We start from the raw sequence: 20,678 nt of genomic DNA, 5'->3' as shown, positions 1-20,678 counted from the left end.
CACAAAGGAACATATTTCAGTAAATACAATGTCCAGTTAACACACTTAAGTTGGGAAAAACTACGAGTGAAAAATTTGCCTGCTTTTTTCAGAGATAATTCATCTTTTGGAAATGAAATGTAGTTAATAAAAAAAGATAGTTTAATTTTCTTGGGGATGACTAAGGATTCAGCATTTTTCTGCAAAGTAATGAGCATTTGTGTACTTGAACATTACATAAGTGGGAGGGATGGTGAAATCTTTTTGAAGATCTGTATAAATCTGCTGTTGTCTGCGTTTGGCTCTATTGTAGTATTTTTATGCCCTGCCTAATGTACAGATAGAAATTAAAACTGGCATTTAAGGTAGCCTGGTACATCATTTACTGAAGTGCTGTATTTCTAAAGTAAAGGTTGTGAAATTGATTTGTGTTTATCACTTGCATTTGAAAGACAAAGCACCTTATGGGGACATTGTCCATTACTTGACTGGTCTTACTAGCTGATCCTACACATGAGTGTAAAATTTGTAGTCAGGGGCATGGGAAAGATAGAGCAAACTACAGCTGCTTGCTTCAGTTGCATATTGCTGAACAGTTACTGAACTGGTCATCACATATGGAAGGACCTAACTTTAAATTATACAGCCTGGATACTCGCGTGTCATTGTCCTCAACAACAGGAACAGGCTTACCACCATAAAATGGTGGAGCGAAATCTCATCCAAAAAAGAAAAGGCCAGGGCTTGAGATTAATTGCACCTTAAACAAATGTGAAGTTATCAGTAGTGTTCATATCCTTGTGAGGATCTTGTAAGGGTAAATCTGAGAAATATTCTATGTCTTGCACTATGCACTGATAGAATACAGTCTAGTGTAATCTTGAGATGAAACCTAAAATCATAAATAATTTTCTGGATTAAAAATAAACATTCTTGAGTTTTTGTATTTCCACCACTATGAAGAATTGCAAATAGTTGGGTGGAACCAGGTGACGGGGATCAATGGAGCCTAGCTATGTGATATCATTTCTTGAGCTATAGAATTAATTTCCATTGGATTTCTGTTGGTAGCCAAGTCTTTTCAGATGATCTGTATAATGGATTTACCAGAATCAGCATTTTTCCCCCTGTACATGAAAATTGTGTTAATTTAACAAAAGGGCCACTGTCGTGTGTTTTAAAAGGGGTAATAAATTACCTATTTTTTAAATGGCTGCTATAAGATACCTGATATTTTAGCTACCTCATCAAATCTCTGTAGACCATGCCAAGGAAAACTGACACTGAACAAATCCCTCCCATTAATCTTTTGTTATCTTTTTTAACAAAAGGAAGAAAAAGTGTAGTAGACTGAAAAAGTTCTAAGCAACAATGTGAAGCTGTAATCAAGGAGATTTCAAATTGTCAGTTTGCCTTCCAAAGCAAATCTTTGGGCTTAATGTACAGAATAGGACTTTAAAATTGCTCACTTGCCATCTACTACTATTAGTTATCTTTGGTTCTACAGGTCCAATAAGTTAGGTCTTGCTTTTACACACAAAATGCTGGAGTAACTCAGCAGGTCAGGTAGCATCTATGGAAAAGAGTAAACAGTCGACATTTCTCGGCACAAAACATCGACTATTTACTCTTTTCCATTGGTGTTGCCTGGCCTGCTGAGTTCCTCCAGCATCCTATGTGTGTTGCTTTGATTTCCAGCATCTGCATACTTTGCTGTTTTAGGTCTTGCTTTGTTGGCATCTCTGACCAGATCCAAGGCTTCCTGTTGGATTTCCCATATTTGGCACGGCTTTGGTCTTGCTAACATTGAAGTTTTGTTTCCAAATATTGGAATGAAGTTGTTACTGCTAAAGAAAATTCCATTTCTAATCCTCACAAGATGTAGTGAAGAATTTGCCAGCAACACCTAAATGTTTTGCTTATCTGGAGCCATAACTTTTATTCTTACGTGTAGGTCTCCAATTTATAAATTATTTTCACAATTTCCTTCATATTCAAACTATTAGATTAATGCCAATAGGACATCAATAGCATCCTAGATTTCAGCCTGCTTGGCTCATAGGATAACAGGACATTTTGTTTCCAAGTATTACTTCCATTTTCACTAGTGAATCTGCAATGATTGTCTATTCTGAATATATTGAGATGGCTATCGTTTGGAATTCAAAGTAATAGAATTTTTTTTTCCTACAAGTTTTCAATGTTCCTCTAATCCTTGCAAAGATCTTCACTGACTGTATTACAAACCTCTGAAGAAACCAGTTAATCATTCCTTGATTACATTTTGTCCACTCTGGAACAAAGACTTACCCACCTTTATTATTTTTGTGGGAAGTTACACATTAATTGTTTGGAAATTACAGTTGTGCTAAAACTGGAACATTGTTGTCACCTATGATGTCCTCAAAGCTGGGCTCTGACCCATATTTTTATTTTGAGATCCTAGGTTTGGTCTGCCTTAAGAGATTTTGCAGATTTTCTTGACATCAAGTCTTGACCTTTTCTATTGGCTGTTGCTTTTGATAAGGAACATTTGAGTTGCAACTCAAGTTATCCTTCGTCTTGAAATCGGAAAGACTCTTCTTTCCATTGAGAAACTTTGAAAGCTATCTAGCCAAGCAAGCCTTCAGTGTTTTTTTTTTGTGTGTGAAGATTATAACAAAGTATTTCTTGAACCTTCAGTTGGAAAAACCTTTTCTAAGATTTTTTAAAGGTTCACCTATTTACTGAAAGAGGTCCTGCAAGTTGGATTGACATCCAAGACTGACCTAATTCCAGGATTTGTTTTGTGAGTGGAAAGACGATGTGTTTTAATTGCTGGGTTTAAAACCTCACCAAGTTTAAGTCCATTTTTATCTGAAATTGAAAGTATACCCATCTTAATACCTCTACAATATGGCTGATTTAATATGCGGACACTATACCTTGACAAGTACTGATGGCATTGTGGCTTTTATTTCACATGGGCTCCTCTTCATGGGTAAATTGATGTCGCAGATGAGCACCATTCAAATAAATGAAGATGAGGATCTAATTACAAATAAATTAATGAACAAAGATGTATAACATCACTGTAAACAAATAGAACATTCTGAGAGCACACTTTCATAAATGTATACACATTCCTACGTTTTAGTTTGGAAATGTTCTACTGCAACTTAATGCTCCAATAAGTCTGGATTGTTTCTATGCCCAAGCTATTCGCTGATGACCTTGTTGGGCTCTCAGTGTTTTGTGGGGGGAAAAAAAGATTCTGTTCATTCATATATTGAGTAGCTTCCAATGATCCTACTGATGTCTTCAGTGTACTTAAATGCTTGATAAGTTTTTCCGAATGTTGTGGGTCATAGCTCTTGTAGCCAGCAATATTTGATGATTGCTTACAGGTTCAATTAGGTCACTAACCTACATTGTCTCACGGGAAGCTAGAAAATGTTCTTGGACTACACTTTATGCTTCCCGGACATAAAATTGAACAAATTCTACCAGGTGTGCAAAGCTGGATGTTCCATTTCTTACAAGGATGAGAAAAGTAAAGATTGTTCACTTTTCTATTATATCCTGTTGCAACTAGAGGTAAACGTCCTCTTCTTGGTAAATCCCATGCTATGCCACCAGCTTTCTTTTCCATTCAGACCCCCATCTGTGTATAAGCTTTGTCGGATATGAATTTTCAGGGTTTTTCCATTATCCTGAAGCTGGCTTATTCAAATTTGTATTGTCCATGCTTGCAGAGCTTTGGCCTTGACCTGTGTGAGATTATCCATGTAAGGTATACTCTCTAGCTGGTACCATGGATATCAGTGAAGATCCTTGAGTTACAACTAGCTGCAAGAAGCACCTACGTATTAGACCATGGCTACACCAGTTCATCATGTTCACTTAACAGGTTTAACCTCAGTAACACTGCTGGTTAGATAAAAAAATAACAGTGCCTGTTTCTTGATTTTTTTTTCTGTTAGGCATGTATAAGGGCAGTGAAATTATAAAATGGTGACTCGAAATTGGAAAGTTCTTATTGCACTGTTTCTTCTCTATTCTGGTTTCAGAATTGCTAGCAGTTTTGCACATTTTCTAACATTACTGTTAACCATTGAGTAATTATCTTCAAAGAAATCTGGAAACGGATTTACAGTGACGTGTACTTCCTTGGCAATTCTTTGGATTGAACATGCCTCTTGTTTCTATTGTGGTTTTTGTGAGTTCTGAATCCAGAGCTATGTACAACCGTTTCCTGCAACATCTCCCGCCTTTTTCTTTTGAATTTGCTCATAATCTTCATGTGTTGCCTGAAATATTACACACTATTATTGGCGTGAATGTTGACTATGTTGTCCCTTTTAGAGTGGCTGTCCACAGCAAATTGTTACAGTTTCTGCCAATTCATCCAACAACATGATTTATGGAGCGATGCTGCAGTTATCTTTTGGGAATAATCACTGAAGACAGGAATGATATTGAGATAACTATATGGCAGACACCATTGTCAGAGGCAAATTTAAAATTAAATGGACCTTTGTGAAAGTCTACTTAGAAATGAAGTGAAACTTAAGTTTATTTTAGCTGATGAACTTACATTTTTTTAAAAAGACGATTGCATTGAAACCTTTATTTATAAAGTTTATTCGAGCATATTCCTCATAGAATCCCAATGAATTGGGATAAAATTTCGCTGCATTTTATGCCACTTTCATTTGTTTCTTAATTATGGCTTTACCTGATTATCATAGTTACTCAAAAACCTTTCCAACATGTGTTGTCTTATTTCACATTATAGAAAGATAAGCTTTGACTCTAACTTGCATCAAAGGAAGGCCAAGAAATCAGGAGATCAAAGCATTTTAAGTAAATTTGCATTATTTGCTGCTACTTTGTTTTCATTTACACTTCTACGGTTTCCCAATGGCATGAACATTTTCTAGCCCAAAATATTGGTGCATTCTGTCCCCAAACTACATTGATCTCAGTGCTGTTATTACCTCATTATTTTTATCATTTTAAAAATCTCAGGCTTCAATTATGAGCCTTTATCTTTGAATTAGAACTATAAAATGATTTAGCATTCAATTTTCATAGCTATTTTAAATTCTTAAAGTGCCTTTTGGTACAGTTGGCACAAGTTGATTCTTGTGTATGGCCAGCATATCTGGTTTATTGAATGGAATTCATTGCTATCACAGGGAAGTTCTCTAGACCACGTGTAGTACTTTGCAGATGTTGAAACACCTTTTCATGGATTGTATTCTCATCCTCAGGAGCGGAGCTGGTCACACTTTAAATAGTTTTGCTTCTCAGACGGGTCACTGTAACTCCCTTGTGTTTCCTGAAAGAACAATAATATTAGCAGTATGGTATGGTGATGATAGTAGCACGTTGCCCTGTGTTGATCTTTAAAGACCCACTGAACCCAATAAATATTGTCTTCACTTACTGCAAGATTATACTTGAGAAGACGAGTATTAATACATACGAATTAGTGCATACTACATCCAATATTTATAAATGTACAAACAAATAATTTGGAAGCCTCAGAACATCCATTGGAGGGTGATTCGTAGGTTTAAATATTTTGCAGTTTGTTACTCTGTATTTTGGTCTGTGGTATGAAATCTGATATTGGATTTATATACATCTCAATAACTTGTTGCAAAGACCATTTTTCCCATTCTGTTCGCCGTACAATACTTAAAAATCTGGGAAATGCAGATTGCTCTCTGCTGCCATATGGTGGTGAAGAGAAATAGCTTTTGACCAGCAAAAGTACCGAAGGAAGCTGGAAGATTTAACAATTTATTTGTATTGTTTTACAATTATTGAAAAATTAAATGAAAATAGTTTTGATTTTGAATCTTAGTAAAATTGAGAGGATTAATTGAGAATTTTGTCTCAATTTCTTTTTGGTAAATGGTCCATGTATTACATATTTCTTGTGGAAAACAATAAGCACTTTGGACTATATTGTTACCTACACATCCTCCAGAGAATATCCTTCAATGGGAAAGGTGCTACTAAATTACCTTTAACCAACAGTGCAAACTTAAAACAGAATTTGGAAAAGCCCAATTAAAATGTGAGTTGCTTGATAATTCAAGTACATAATTTCACAAATTGAAGATTAAACAGAAAGGTACTCTAATGCTTTGCATAGGAAGATTTTATTCTGTCCCACATAAACATCCCTATCCTACTAAATTCTTTCTTAATGTGTACTTCTTAAAAAGTTGTGTTCTTGACTTCTAGTACACTTTATCACTCCCTCCTGCATTTTCACCCATTTCCTGCACAAGGCACTGATGGGCAGATTGCAATTGGGTTTGGACCACAGTGAGCATGGGTAACCCAGAGAGGAGTTGAGTTCATTCCTGCATCCACGACAACTGAAGTTGCTTAGCCTCTGGTGGCACTGAGATCTCAGATTGAGATTTCCCAAAAAAGACTGTACACCAGAGGTATAGTTTTCATTAAGAGTTCCCTGCTTCCTAAGGAAAGCTGATTTTTAATTCACCAGACAAACGATTTCACCTGATGTGTGAAATAATTATGTTCTAAGAACATAAACCTTTGGTAGCAATACACTAACATATGAAATCCAGTTGTCCCATCCCGGTAACTTCCAAAGTTGCTGTTTTATTGTCTGGATGTTTTGTATGTTAGCTTGTCATGCAACATTCAGGAATATTGACAGTATTGCATAGTCCACAAGCTAAGCTAAAGATACCCTCCGCTGGAACATTATGTGTAACATTCATCACTGGGAATTACCATTATGGGAAGGGTTAAATGGCTCCTGCAGATAGCTAAATTCCCCTACATTTTTCATGCAATTTTGTAAATCAATTAAGCAATTACTTTATTACAATGTGCAGCCATGGGTACACATGATAGATGACCTCTTTGCAGTTAGAAAGAAAGAAACAGTTTGAAATACTTGGTTCTGAGTTTGGTGGCCCCTAAACCAGCATAGGACAAATTCTGTGGCTCTGATATGTTGTTAACCCATAACTTTGACCAATAAAGCATGAGGAGAGGATTAGAAGGTACCAGGGAAGTACTGATTGGGCAATCAACTATTGTGTTTCTATGTATTTGTAAATGCACAATGTGAACAATGGAAAACTGGTCATTTAAAAGTTGTAATTTAATTTTGGGCTTTTAACAAGTCAACAAACTAAATGAAATTTTTGGTTACCTTTAAAATGCTTGTGAGGTGAGCAATTCCCATGTCTCATCCCTGTTTTCCAGAGGATATCAGGAACCATCCACAGAATTGGAATCAGGTTTAATATCAATGGCACATGTCATGAAATTTCTTCACAACCAAGGACAGTTCCAATGAACTCCAATACCTTACAAGTTCCCTCTCCTGGAACCAATCAAATTAGTTAAATTTACATTTGAATGGTGAGATTTTAAGCAAAACTGACATTCCCTATTCTTTATCTCAATTATAGAATTCCTGAGCCTAAGATTAAATTACCACTTTTTAATGCTGCTATTGGTTTATTGGTTGCAATCACAGAGATGGGGTAAAATACTGACAATTATATTGGCTGCTAAACTGTTCTATGTCAATATCGAGAATAATGGTCACAAAAATAAGATGTAACTGATTTTGTACTTCCAGAGCAAATTATGATGTACATTCAGAATTTATAACAATTTTAATTAAAATTCTGTTACTAGTTGGATTTTGGTGGGGAAAGTACCAACATCTGATTATTCGTTTGTGGATAAGTTACCTTGAAAGGACTTGGACTTTTCTTGGCGTGTGTCTTGTGTTGCAGTCACTACTGCATTGCTTAAACCATTACAAAAATTTCTCAAGAAAGACATCCGGAAGTAGTTGTACAAACTGTGAGAGCATCAGTATTAATGTTGGGTCAAAGTAGCTCAGCTCTCATTAAAATAAAATTTATTTTTATATTTAAATGAATATATCTGTGTGTATGTTCTGTATAACAATTATTTTAATTTGTCTAACTTATACTTTGCTGAAGAAAGAACTCAAAATTGTGTGTCACTTGGCATCAATTAATTCTGCCCAGTAGAAACTGGAAATTCCACCAACTTTCACCCCTATCTTGCTGTCTATAGAAGCAGAGGTTGTTGTCCTCGTGGAATGATGCATCACCCAAAGAGGCCTTTTAGCCTTCTGTACCTATGAGAGACCTCCCAATTAGTCTCAACTTTGGCACTCTTTCATCAGGGCCTACAAGTTTTTCCCCCTATGCTCACTTATCCAAATCCCTTGACTTGTATAGGTGTGCAGAAGAATTACATTTTGCATGCAATCAAATCAAATTGTTATTTTATTCTTATTTTTTAAATCTGAAATTATGTAAATAGCATGTTTTAAGTTTGTCTAATTGATTTGGTTTCCTCCTAAGCTTGCGGATGGACGAGAGGTGTCAAGCCTTAATTTTTCTGAGGACTGCATTGCTTCCTTGGCTCAGTCTGGTAAGTTGATCTTTTCTTGAGCTTTCATACAGTTCTCTCTGACCACCTGTCATATGCTTGTAGGCCCTGTCAGCCATTGAGAATCTCAACAAGATGGCAATGAGCTGGATGACAAGAGTTAAGGTTAGGGTGGATTGCAATTAGGTCTAGAGTCATGGACAGATGAGCCAGAAGCATGAGTTCACATCGTGTCATAACAGCTGGAGAAAATAAATGTCGTCAAATCAATCTGGAATTTGGTAGGGGAGGGGGAGGGATTTGAAGCAGAGTAATGGTGAGCTTCACACACAAAATGCTGGAGGAGCTCAGCAGGTCAGAGAGCATCTATGGAAGGGAATAAACAGTCGATGTTTTGGGCTTCTGCCATCTTCCTTTCCAATCCTGATGAAGGGTGTTGGCCTGAAACACTTACTGTTTATTCTCTCCATTAATGCTGCCTGACCTGCTGAGTTGCTCCGGCATTTTGTGTGTGTTGCTCAAGGATTCCAGCACATGCAGAATCTTTTGTTTATTATGCTGATCTTAACTGTAAAGCTACTGGAATGTTATTAAAGGCTGGCCAATTCACTGAGCAAAGAAACCATTTGTCCTTCTGCAGCTGGTCATTGTATACCTTAAGTTTCACAATCCACTGAAATGGCCTAGACAACCCCAACTCAGTAAAGGATGGGAGGTAAATGCTGTCCTTGCAAATACCACCAGAATATGCCCTCAAGTGTCTTTATTCACAATTTCTAGCTGGAGATAGTACTATGGAAGGGAAGCTGCTGAACAGTCAGAGTTTGAATGAGATGCTCTTACTTGTTTCAGTGGGTAGCTCAATGATGATGGGTTGACTGTTAAGGGTGGCTGCTGCATTGAGATTTGAGACCTCTAACCCATGGAGACGCAAGAGAGTGCCGATGCTGGAGTCTGGAGCAACACACAATCTGCAGGAGGGATCTGGTGGGTCAGGCAGCGTCCGTGAAGGGAGACATTAACTCTCTCTCTCTCTCTCTCTCTCTCATGCTTCTCTGTCATGAGAGAGAGAGAGATTTAACAATGTGATTCCTCTCCAGGGGCTGCCTGACCTGCTGAGCAATTCCAACGTTGTCTATTCTTTAATTTCAGTCTTCATCAGTAGATTATTTGCTTATCAATATTATTTATTTTTGTTGTTAGATTTTACACACAGTTAAAATGTTCTCGCTCTAAATTTCCTTTACACAGCTACTCAGAGACTCCCTCTGCAGAACTGGCCCATCACTACACGCTGAAAGACGGAGGGCAGGATCAATGGTGTGCAGATTCCTCACAGGTAACTGAAGATGCCCTGGTGGGCTTTTACAGAATGAACGTGGCCTGTAAGGTGAATGCAGTCAATCCTCTCCACTGAATCTGCATCTCTGCAAATGAGATGTTTAGTCTCAGAACCTGGGGACAAATTGCCCAAGTACAGCAGCTTTCTTCCAATTAAAATTTAAGTCTTAGGATGTGGGTATTGCTGTCACGGAGAGTGAGTTTACCAAACTCTAAACTTCTGTGGTGTACACTGGTGCAGATACTTCCAAACTCTGCTGTGAGCTGATGAATCTGCTCTCTGTATTCCAATGGCCGTGGAATGGGGAACTTCGAGGGTGTCACAATGTTCTCATTGTACATTCCAGGTGGCAATTATAGAGCTAGGGAGTGATCCCAGTGGCTCAGCAGATCAGAATCAGGTTTATTGTCACTGGCATATGTCGTGAAATTTGTTTTGTGACAGCAGTATAGTGCAAGACATAAAAAAAACTTAAGTTATGAAATCAATAGTGCAAGCTGTTGTGTCTGTACAACTACAAATCAAATAAATATTTGCACTCTCACTTGGAGGTGAAGTTAACATGTATATTTACTTTGCAGAGAGACCAACAAATCAATGTGCATGTGTAAGTTATTAGTCAATAATTAATGCTAAGGGGGAGTCATTGTACTAAAATAAATAGATCCATACATTACACTTTCTCCCTCCTTTAAATTAATATAATATAAAACTGTATATGTAATAAAACATTCAATTTCCCTTTAACAGACCATACTCAAATGTACATGCTTTCACAATAACAGTCCATAACTAACTTCACTATACTAAAGATTTAGTCTTTTGAGTGGCACTCTGTTTCTTTCAGGATAGCACCTCTGGACGTGTGGAGTGGCATCAGGTTTGGCCGGTGTCTTGTCAAAGTCAACTCTCTCTTTTGCAGGTGTCATGTTGCTGTTGGTGACATGATCATCACTGAGAGGCAAGTCTGATGGCTGTAATGTGCCTGTCTTGTTGGATGCAATTGACTCAGGTGTATTCTTCGGCTGAGCATCCAATATCTGGTCCTCATGACGTCTCCGTGTTTGATCTTGGCAATATCCACTGTACTCATCAGTGGTCCAGTTCTTGTAGCTATCCTACTGGGTGTCCACTTGGCTTCTCGGTAATCATGTGTTAGGTCTTCCTGTCCAACCTCGAAGCTCCTTGCTGGTTTACTTGACAACTGGCTAAACTGTTATTTCTGCACTTCCCTCCATAGATCATTTTTCAGAAGGTCTATGTGAAATCTCTGATTCCTGTTCATGAACAGCATTGCAAGTGTTTGATTTGCTGTTGCATGAACAGAGTTCCAAAACACGAAAAGGAAGTTGTCCACGTTGTGCTTTAGAGAAATGTCCTCCTTGACCATCGCTTTAATGGACTTCTTGAAGCTAACTCTTCCAGCTAACACATTCATTGCTGGGTGGTGAAGGGCTGACTTGAAATGTTTGATGCCATTTTTCTTCATAAATAGTATGAACTCTTCTGACGTGTATTGTGGTCCGTTGTCACTCACAATTTGTTCTGGTAAGCCATTTCTGGGGAAGGTAGTTCTTAGGGTGGAAACAGTCTTTTCTGAGGTGGTTGACTTCATTGGTATGACCACGGGCCACTTCAAATGAGCATCCACAGCAATCAGAAACATGGAACTCATGAATGGCCTAGCAAAGTCAATATGCAGTCTTTGCCATGGTAAAGACATCCACTCCCACGAGTGTAATGTTGCTTTTTGAACTTTGTGGCATCCCGAACAGCTTATGGTCAAGTCTTCAATCTGTCTATCTTTTCTCGGCCACCACACATTGCTCCAGATGAGATTCTTCATCTTGACTGTACGCAGGCACCTTTCATGCAGATTCTCTAATACTCTGGTGCGCAGTTTAGAAGGAACCACAACATGAGATCCACAGATCAGTGTTCTTTGATGTACAGACAATTGGTCTCGTCTCACTGAGAACTCTGGAAATGTAGGATTACCATGAGCTGGCCATCCTTGCATGGTGATGTTATAGATTTTTGACAATGTCGGGACATTTCTTGTTTCTCTTTGTATTTCAGAATTTGTTAGTGGCAGCTGGTCCAACAACGCTGTGCAATGCTCTGCTAGGTAACAGAATGAAGATGACTTCAGTTGTCAAAAGTAGAAGATGTGACAAGCTGTCAGCATTGCTGTGTAGTTGGTACCCTTGAACTCTGTCATAAGAATGGGCTCCTAGGAAATGTGCCCAACATTGCAACCAGGTAGCTGATATCACTGGGATTCCCTTCCTGGGATTGAAAATGGACATGAGAGTCTGGTGGTCTGTCACTAGCGTAAACTTTTGTCCATAGAGGAAGTGGTGGAACTCCTTTACTCCCCATACTAGACTAGTTGCATTCTGCGCTCATTGGTGATCTTGAAGCAAATGCATTTGGATGTTCAGAGGTACAGTCAATGTTTCGGGCCGAGACCCTTCGTCAGGACTAACTGAAAGAAGAGCTAGTAAGAGATTTGAAAGTGGGAGGGGGAAGGGAGAGATCCAAAATGATAGAAGAAGACAGGAGGGGGAGGGATGGAGCCAAGAGCTGGACAATTGATTGGCAAAAGGGATATGAGAGGATCATGGGACGGGAGGCCCAGGGAGAAAGAAAAGGGGGAGGGGGGGAACCAAGAGGATGGGCAAGGGATCGCTCCCTACGTGACTCCCTTGTCCATTCGTCCCTCCCGTCCCTCCCGTCCCTCCCGTCCCTCCCATCCCTCCCCACCGATCTCCCTCCTGGCACTAATCCTTGTAAGCGGAACAAGTGCTACACATGCCCTTACACTTCCTCCCTTACCACCATTCAGGGCCCCAGACAGTCCTTCCAGGGTGACACTTCACCTGTGATTCAGCTGGGGTGATGTACTGCATCTGGTGCTCCCGATGTGGCCTTCTATATATTGACGAGACCTGACGCAGACTGGGAGATCGTTTCGCTGAACACCTACACTCTGTCCGCCAGAGAAAGCAGGATCTCCCAGTGGCCACACATTTTAATTCCACGTCCCATTCCCATTCTGATATGTCTATCCACGGCCTCCTCTACTGTAAAGATGAAGCCACACTCAGGTTGGAGGAACAACACCTTATATTCTGTCTGGGTAGCCTCCAACCTGATGGCATGAACATTGACTTCTCTAACTTCCACTAATGCCCCACCTCCCCCTCGTACCCCATCTGTTATTTATTTATATACACACATTCTTTTTCTCCCTCTCTCCCTCTCACTATACCCCTTGCTCATCCTCTGGGTCCCCCCCCCCACCTTTTCTTTCTCCCTGGGCCTCCTGTCCCATGATTCTCTCAGTGTGGCTTGAAGGGCTGGAGGAGCCTACTAAATCACTAAATAAATAATATTTCAGTCATATTGTAAATGTATAGTTTGGTTAAGCAATCTTTGTTTACATAATTCATTATGAGTTGTATGTAAAGTACATGAATGACATACATCATTACGCCATGTCATGTGAGTGCTTCGCTAAAGAAACTACGCACACACACATCTCCTGGTTCTTGTGTTTTTCTTTCAATTAGTTTTTGGAGTTACAAAATATCGACAGTGCTGTTCACAGGTTCAGAATCTGACGGATGAGAGTGATTCCAACTGTAGCCATCCCTGGTCTTTAGTTCAGGCTCTGCTTCAGAAATGTGATTATAGGGCTTTGTGTGAAGCAGTGCAGTAGACAATGAGACACTGAAGTGGGCTCCAAAGGCCAGTGGATTCTCAGTATTCTAACAGCTGAGATGGCTAAGTCAAGAGATTTGGGGTCAGAGTAGGAAGGAGGTTGATGGTCAAGCTCCAGGTGTTGTGTAACTTCCTGTTGCTCCTGTTCCATCTTCTCTTTGGACAGGAATGTCCTTTTATTGTGTTCCTGAGGATGCTGATAATGATGTGACTCCCTTCCTAAAGGTGTCTGAGAGCATTAGGTACCTCAACACTCCCCCTTCCGCATGTTATTCTTGACAACTGCTGCCGGTGAATGGTGGGCCTTTTGATTCAAAGTTTTCTCCATGTTTGGTGCAGGGGGCAGTGGACATTCACAGAGGTTCTGTGACCCACTGGGAGTACAGAGGAGAATTTTGCCACAATTGGTTCTTTACCCTGAATGATACCATTGCCCATCGGGCAAGGGGCAACTCTGAATACCTCCCAAGGAGCAGGCCAGCTGGATCCCGAGGCCTGTGCCCACAGCCATTTGATATGGTCTAGCTGATTGGCGCCATGCCTCAGACTCTCTTGTGGGCTAGTCACACACAGCCCTCAATTCCCCAATCTTTCAAAAATTTGCCTGCCTGCACTATTTACCTCGCATTCACAACCCTCTGAGAAGAAATTCCTGTACTCACACCCCTTTATTGTGTAAATTCATCTCATTTGTGACTCTTTAGGGGAAACAATGCAACGTCTGTCCTGTCATGTCCTCTTAGTATTTTGAGTTTCAGTGAGATTGGCCCTCTTATAAACTCTGAAGAACCTTAGCATGTTGCAGATTTTCAGCATCTGCAGTCTTGTGTTTCCAAACACAGGCTGAACATTTTTGAGCTATTTGTGATAGAAAAATCTCTTTGTCACAGCGATTAGCCTAGTGAATCTTAGCTGGACTGCCTACATTGCTATTGTTTCCTAAATAAAGCTGCACATCGAACTCCAGGTGTGGAGTCACTCAACTCTTCTGAACTGTATTAACTGTTGTGCCCAAATTATCTATAGTAACTCCCACAGGTGGGGGAATGTGATAATGACCAGAGATAATCTGTTTTTGTAATAGTGATTGATGGATAAAAGTAATTAGTTTATTAATGCAACCTCAGAATCAGTATTATTATTGTTGTTTGAAGGGTCTCGGCCCAAAATGTCGACTGTACTCTTTTCCATAGGTGCTGCCTGGCCTGCTGAGTTCCTCCAGCATTTTGTGTATGTTAACACGAGGAAATCTGCAGATGCTGGAAATTCAACACACACAAAAAATGCTGGTGAATGCAGCAGGCCGGGCAGCATCTCTAGGAAGAGGTACAGTCGACGTTTCGGGCCAAGACCCTTCATCGGGACTAACTGAAAGAAGAGATAGTAAGAGATTTGAAAGTGGGAGGGGGAGGGGTAGATACAAAATGATAGGAGAAGACAGGAGGGGGAGGGATGGAGCTAAGAGTTGGAAAGTTGATTGGCAAAAGGGATACAAGGTTGGAGAAGGGAGAGGATCATGGGACGGGAGGCCTAGGGAGAAAGAAAGGGGGAGGGGGGAAGCCCAGAGGATGGGCAAGGAGTTATAGTGAGAGGAACAGAGGGAGAAAAAAGAGAGAGAAAAAATAATAATAAATAAATAAGGGATGGGGTACGAAGGGGAGGTGGGGCATTAATGGAAGTTAGAGAAGCCAATGTTCATGCCATCGGGTTGGAGGCTACCCAGATGGAATATAAGGTGTTGTTCCTCCAACCTAAGTGTGGCTTCATCTTGACAGTAGAGGAGGCCGTGCATAGACATAGCAGAATGGGAATGGGACATGGAATTAAAATGTGTGGCCACTGGGAGATCCTGCTTTCTCTGGCGGACAGAGCGTAGGTGTTCAGCGAAATGGTCTCCCAGCCTGCGTCGGGTCTTGCCAATATATTGCTTGGATGTCCAGCATCTGCAGATTTCCCCTTGTTTGTGATATATGAAATGTGTTGCTTTGTGGCAGCAATAAAGTGTAAATTGTGCAATAACTATTAATTACAAATTGTGCAAAAAAATGGAATAATGAGGTATGCTGAAAAGCCTTTGCTTGCAAGTTGCCCTGATGCTATGTTGGCGCTGAAAGCGTGGTGACACTTGTGGACTGACCTCAGCACAACCCTCTGACAATGTTGGTCGTTGATGCAATGTCACTGTCTGTTTCAATGTACATGTGACAAAAAAAGCTCATCTTAGAGATAGATAATTCTATACTTAAGTATAATGAAGTAGTGGAAAAGGGAAAGTGGTAACAGAATACAGAATAGGGTGTTACACCGGCAGAGAAAGTGCGTGCAAGTAGATGAAAAAGGTGCAAGGACCACGATGAGGTGGACTGAGAGATCAAGAGTTCATCTTTGTTGTACAAGAGCAGCGTTCAACAGACTTATGAATGTTCATGGGGACAACTGTTTTGCTTTTCCTTGGTGAATCTTTGAGGGCAAACTATGGTTAACATTGCATACCGCTCTAATGGAAATGACCGGAGCATCGAGGATTGCTTGATTTTGAATTGACACCATGCTTGTACAGGGAACAGATGCCAAGGTTCATCAGAAAATCTGTGACCTTAAAACCAGATGGTGGGAAGCAAGAATGCAAGTCGGTGGCCCAGTAACCGGCTTCTAACCACGATGTAAGCTCATTCTCCAGTGCTGTCCAGACATCTGCAGTCAAAGAGCAGAGGAGACCACCCCGTCAGCCAGGAATGGATATAGCAGTCCTTCATAACTTCACACACCAAAGTATTGGGCCTGTCGACATGGTCACCTAACTACGAAATGTCACAAAGGCCAAATATCAACAGGAAGAACAAGGCAGCCTTGGAATTAGGTAGCCTCCCTGCTGAAGTTTTAAAGTATGGCAGAGGGGAGCCCTAGTCACTCACTCAACCTCAACTCCCTCACCTGAGAAGAGGAAGACTTGCTAGATGACCTGAGAGAGGCCTTGATCAAGAAAGATGACATCCACAACTGAGTTCAGCCTTTGACCACCTGAGCAAAGCAAGTTTTTGAAAGTCAAAACATTTAAGCAACACAAAGTTCTGGGTACTGGGCAGCAGTAATCCTCATCATGTACTCCAGCCACGGAGTACCAACAGCAGGCACCATAAAGCACAAATGAGACATCACTAAAGCCTCCACTGGTGGGTAAGTGGGCCAGAGTCCGTGTTCTCTCCCAGACCAACTTTCCAAGAGTGCAAAGGACCTGGACGGGGCAGAACTCTGTCACCTGGGGTAAGTGCAATAATGTCCAGAGAGTCTAACAGTGATACTGCTGGAGGGATGAAGTTCACCCAAGGAGAACTACTTTGTTTTTCTTCAAGAGTTGTAGGATTTTTTTGTGTTGCCCTATAACTGAGAACTGGGTTTAACATCACAACCAATGAACAGCCTCTGATAGTACAGCACTTCCTCAGAAGAGGCCCTCCTCAAATTACAAACAACGCTACATCTGATCAACGTTTGGGGGGCCGGCAAGTTAGATGAGTATGGATTTTCTGGCTGCCGGGGGTGGGGTAGGGGTCTATAGCTATCTTCTGCCGAGTGTAGGCAAGGCATTTCCACCCGTCTTCTTACCCCCCACCCCCCTCCCCCCCAGCAGCAACCATCAGGGACTGGGTCATCCGATCAAGACCAGCTCACTCACTGGGTTAGTGAGGCCGACTGGCAGCTGCTCTTCCTGCACCTTCCGGCTGGTTCTGTGGGTCTCAATCTGTTCATTTTCCACCCTCGATGTTGTCCAACCCGCTGAGTTCCTCTCAGCATTTAGCGTGAGTTGTGTGTTATTCCCTACTTTACGGACAGTTCTCGGGGATGGCACCCTGCCGTGACCCGGGACCACCTGTACAGGGCCCCCAGGGCACAGCACTCCCTAGCCACTGCCCCTCAGTCCGTGCTCCCTCCACTTGCCTTGCTGTGTGGGTGAATGGTTAAGTATGTAGGGTCTCCCCGGAATGGAGAACATCTTGAAATGGCGATGCCTCAAAAAAGCGGCATCTATCATTAAGGACCACCGTCACCCACGACATGGCCTCTTCTTATTGCTACCACCAAGGAGGCGGTACAGGGGACCTGAAGGCACACACTCAACGTTTTAGGAATGGCTTCTTCGCCTCCATCAGATTTCCGAATGGACAATGAACCCATGTACACTACCTTACTATTTTGTTTCTCTTTTTGCGCTACTTATTTAATTTGTTTATATTTACATTTATTTTATTATCATATATTGCAAAGTACTGCTTGCCGCAAATTAACAAACTTCACGAGATCTGTAAGAGATATTAAACCTGATTCGGTTGCGCTGCATCGGATCCGGAGTAACAATTATATCATTCTCCTTTACAATCCTATATTAGAAATGACACTTAAATAATCCTGAGTTGTTGCTGGGTGCAGCGAATATTTAAGAAAAAGATACAGCAGACTGGAGGGTGGACTCTGAATATTGGTGAGAGGCTGGAAGTGGGGTTTAACTGCAGTAGGTGGACCTGGATTGGTCAGGAAAATCTCTGCGAAATAGCACATTGCCCCCGGATTGATTCACTGGTAGCACTAGGCGGAAGTGCCTGGCACTTGATTGAAAGGGATGGGAACCAATCGGGAAGGGGGCCCGCGATGTTATCACATTGCTGGAACCAATAGACGGACGGCTCGGGGTTGGTTATGGCTGCGCACAGCGAGGCGGCGTAGTTTAGGCCGGTGGCTATGGCTGCGGTCGGTTGTCGTGTTCCTGTGAGGAGGTTGGCACTTAGTCACGACTTCTGTGTACCTGGGGTTCGGCTACGGCGTTGCTGGGTCTGTACCACTCTTGACTTCAGTTTAGCTGCTGGAAATACTGTCCAGTCCCAACATATCTGAATTAATTCCTATGGATTACACGGTGCGATCTCTTTTGTTACTGGGACAACTGAACCAGAAATTCCCAAGTTATTTTAGTTACTTTTGTGTCAGAGGGAATAACAGGAACCTTAAAACATCCCCTTCCTTTTTGTGGCATTTAGAGCAATTTTTTTGCAGGGATAAACGCACACATTTCCGACACAACTGAGTGTCTTCCTCTTGTTTCGTAATAGATGGAGGGTCATACAGGCTGAAACAAACTCTTTGGTCCACCATGCTCCTGCATACCCAGTCTAGTTTACCTGCGTGTGGTCAGTAATTTGTACCTTGGCGATTCAAGTACTGGTGCTACTTAAATGTGTGTGAGAATATCTGCCTGTACCAACTCCCCAGGCTGTGTGTCCCAGATTTCAACCAGGATGTGTTGATAGTGAACAAAGTTTTCATAGATTCTAGGAGGAACTTGATCAATTAGGGAAGTGGGCCGAGAAATGGCAAATATATGTGAGGTGGTGTATTTTGTAAAGTCAAACGAAGGTAGTGGTAGACTGTAGGGAGTGCAATGAAACGGAGGGACCTGGGAGTACAAGTGCATAGTTCATTGGTGACCTAGGGTCGTGAAAAGGGCATTTAGCACATGGCCTTCATCAACCGGGGCTCTGAGTGTAGGAGGAGGGCTGTTATATTGCAGTTGCATAGATTGTTGGGAAGGCTCCACTTATGTACATTAATAGTCATAGTCATACTTTATTGATCCCGGGGGAAATTGTAGAAAATACATGATTAAATTGGAAAGGGTGCAGAGGAGATTTACGCGGATGTTGCCAGGACTAGAAGGCCTGAGTTAGAGGGAGAGGTTTCTATTCCTCGGAACATAGAAAAATGAGAGGAGACCTTATAGAAATGGTTAAAGTTATGAGAGGCATAAAAAGGTGAATGAATCCAAAACTGGGGTGGGGGGGTGGTGGTGGTATAGATATCATGTGAAAGGGGAAATATTTAAAAACAATGTGAGAGGGCAACATTTTCACACAGTATATGGAACGAGCTGCCAGAGGATGTTGTTGTGGCAGGTACAACAGTATGATTTAACAAGCACTTGGACAGGTACAAGGAGGGGTACAGGAATATGGGCCAAACACAGGAAATTGGAATGAGATGGATGGACACTGTCCAGCATGGTCTGGTTGGGCTGAAGGGCCTGTATCCCTGCTATATAACTGTGTGAGGGAGAAAGTCAGATACAGTTGCAAGAAAAAGTTTGTGAACCCTTTGCAATTACCTGGTTTTCTGCATTAATTACTCATAAAATGTGCCTAAACTAGTAACACGCAAACATTTGTACTTCTCATCAATACTGAGTACACCATTTAAACAATCACAGTCTAGGCTCAATAAAGTATGTGAACCTCTGGGGTAATGCCTTCCACTAAAGCTATTTGGAGTCAGGTGTTCCAGTCAATGAGATGTAGAGCTGCTCTGCCCAATAAAAAAAAGACAGTCAAATTACTGACAGAGCCTACTCTTCTCAAAGAATAGTAGCCTGGCCTGCTGCGTTCACCAGCAACTTTTATGTGTGTCTTCTCAAAGAAAATCTGTTTATGGGCACAATGCCTCGATCAAAACAACTTTGAAGAAGTGTAGTGATGCACGAAGCTGGAAAAGGCTACTAACACATTTCTAAAAACCTGAGTGTTATCAGTCCACAGTAAGAAAAATTGTCTACAAATGTAGAGAATTCAGTACTGTTACTACTCTCCTGAGAGGTGGCCATCCTGCAATTATCACACTAAGAGCACAGTCTGCAATTGTGATGGAGGTGAAAAAGAACCCAAGGGTAACAGCAAAGTAATTGCAGAAATTTCTAGAACTTGCTAAAGTCTCTGTTCATGTGTCCACTATATGAAAAACACTGAACAAGACTGGTGTTCGTGGAAGAACACTACAGAGAAAACACTACTCTCCAAAAAAAAATTGCTACACATCTCAAGTTTGCAAAAGACCACCTGGATGTTCCACAATGCTTCTGGGACAATGTTCTGGGGACAGACGATACAAAATTGCACTTTTTGCAGAAATGCACACTGCTATGCTTGGAGGAAAAAGGGCACTGCACACCAACACCAAAACCTCTTCAGCTGTGAAGCATGGTGGAAGGAGCATCATGGTTTGGGGCTGCTTTGCTACATCGGGGTCTGGACAGCTTGTAATAGTTGAGGGAACAATGAATTCGATTTAAAAAGAAGAAAAATTGTGTTTTGGAATGGCCAAGTCAGAGTCCAGAGCTTAACCCAATTGAGGTGCTGTGGCATTATCTGAAGAGGGCTTTTCAAGCAAGGTACAG

General features: G+C 41.3%; 2 protein-coding genes across 3 annotated transcripts in view; both read left to right on the top strand.

Moving 5' to 3' along the window:
* rprd2a (regulation of nuclear pre-mRNA domain containing 2a) overlaps positions 1–9,733 on the top strand; it is a 92,208-nt gene extending 82,475 nt beyond the window's left edge. The window contains exons 12-13 of the transcript XR_011882481.1: positions 8,367–8,436; positions 9,646–9,733. The gene's annotated coding sequence lies outside the window, so the exon portion shown is untranslated. The remainder of the gene's footprint in view (positions 1–8,366; positions 8,437–9,645) is intronic.
* Positions 9,734–18,128: 8,395 nt separating this feature from the next.
* LOC140185010 (threonine--tRNA ligase 1, cytoplasmic-like) overlaps positions 18,129–20,678 on the top strand; it is a 64,144-nt gene continuing 61,594 nt past the window's right edge. Inside the window, exon 1 of one of the 2 annotated variants that reach the window (XM_072238240.1) lies at positions 18,129–18,289. In XM_072238240.1, coding sequence (XP_072094341.1) covers positions 18,200–18,289 — 90 coding nt within the window. In that variant the 5' untranslated portion in view covers positions 18,129–18,199. Of the gene's footprint in view, positions 18,290–18,325; positions 18,375–20,678 lie in introns of those variants that run through there. The other variant, XM_072238247.1, reaches the window with a different exon arrangement.

Source organism: Mobula birostris, chromosome 2, assembly GCF_030028105.1.
Source record: "Mobula birostris isolate sMobBir1 chromosome 2, sMobBir1.hap1, whole genome shotgun sequence".
NCBI classification, from domain to species: Eukaryota; Metazoa; Chordata; class Chondrichthyes; order Myliobatiformes; family Myliobatidae; genus Mobula; species Mobula birostris.
Note: the sequence above shows the minus strand (reverse complement) of the source record. Positions and strands in the feature narration are given on the sequence as shown.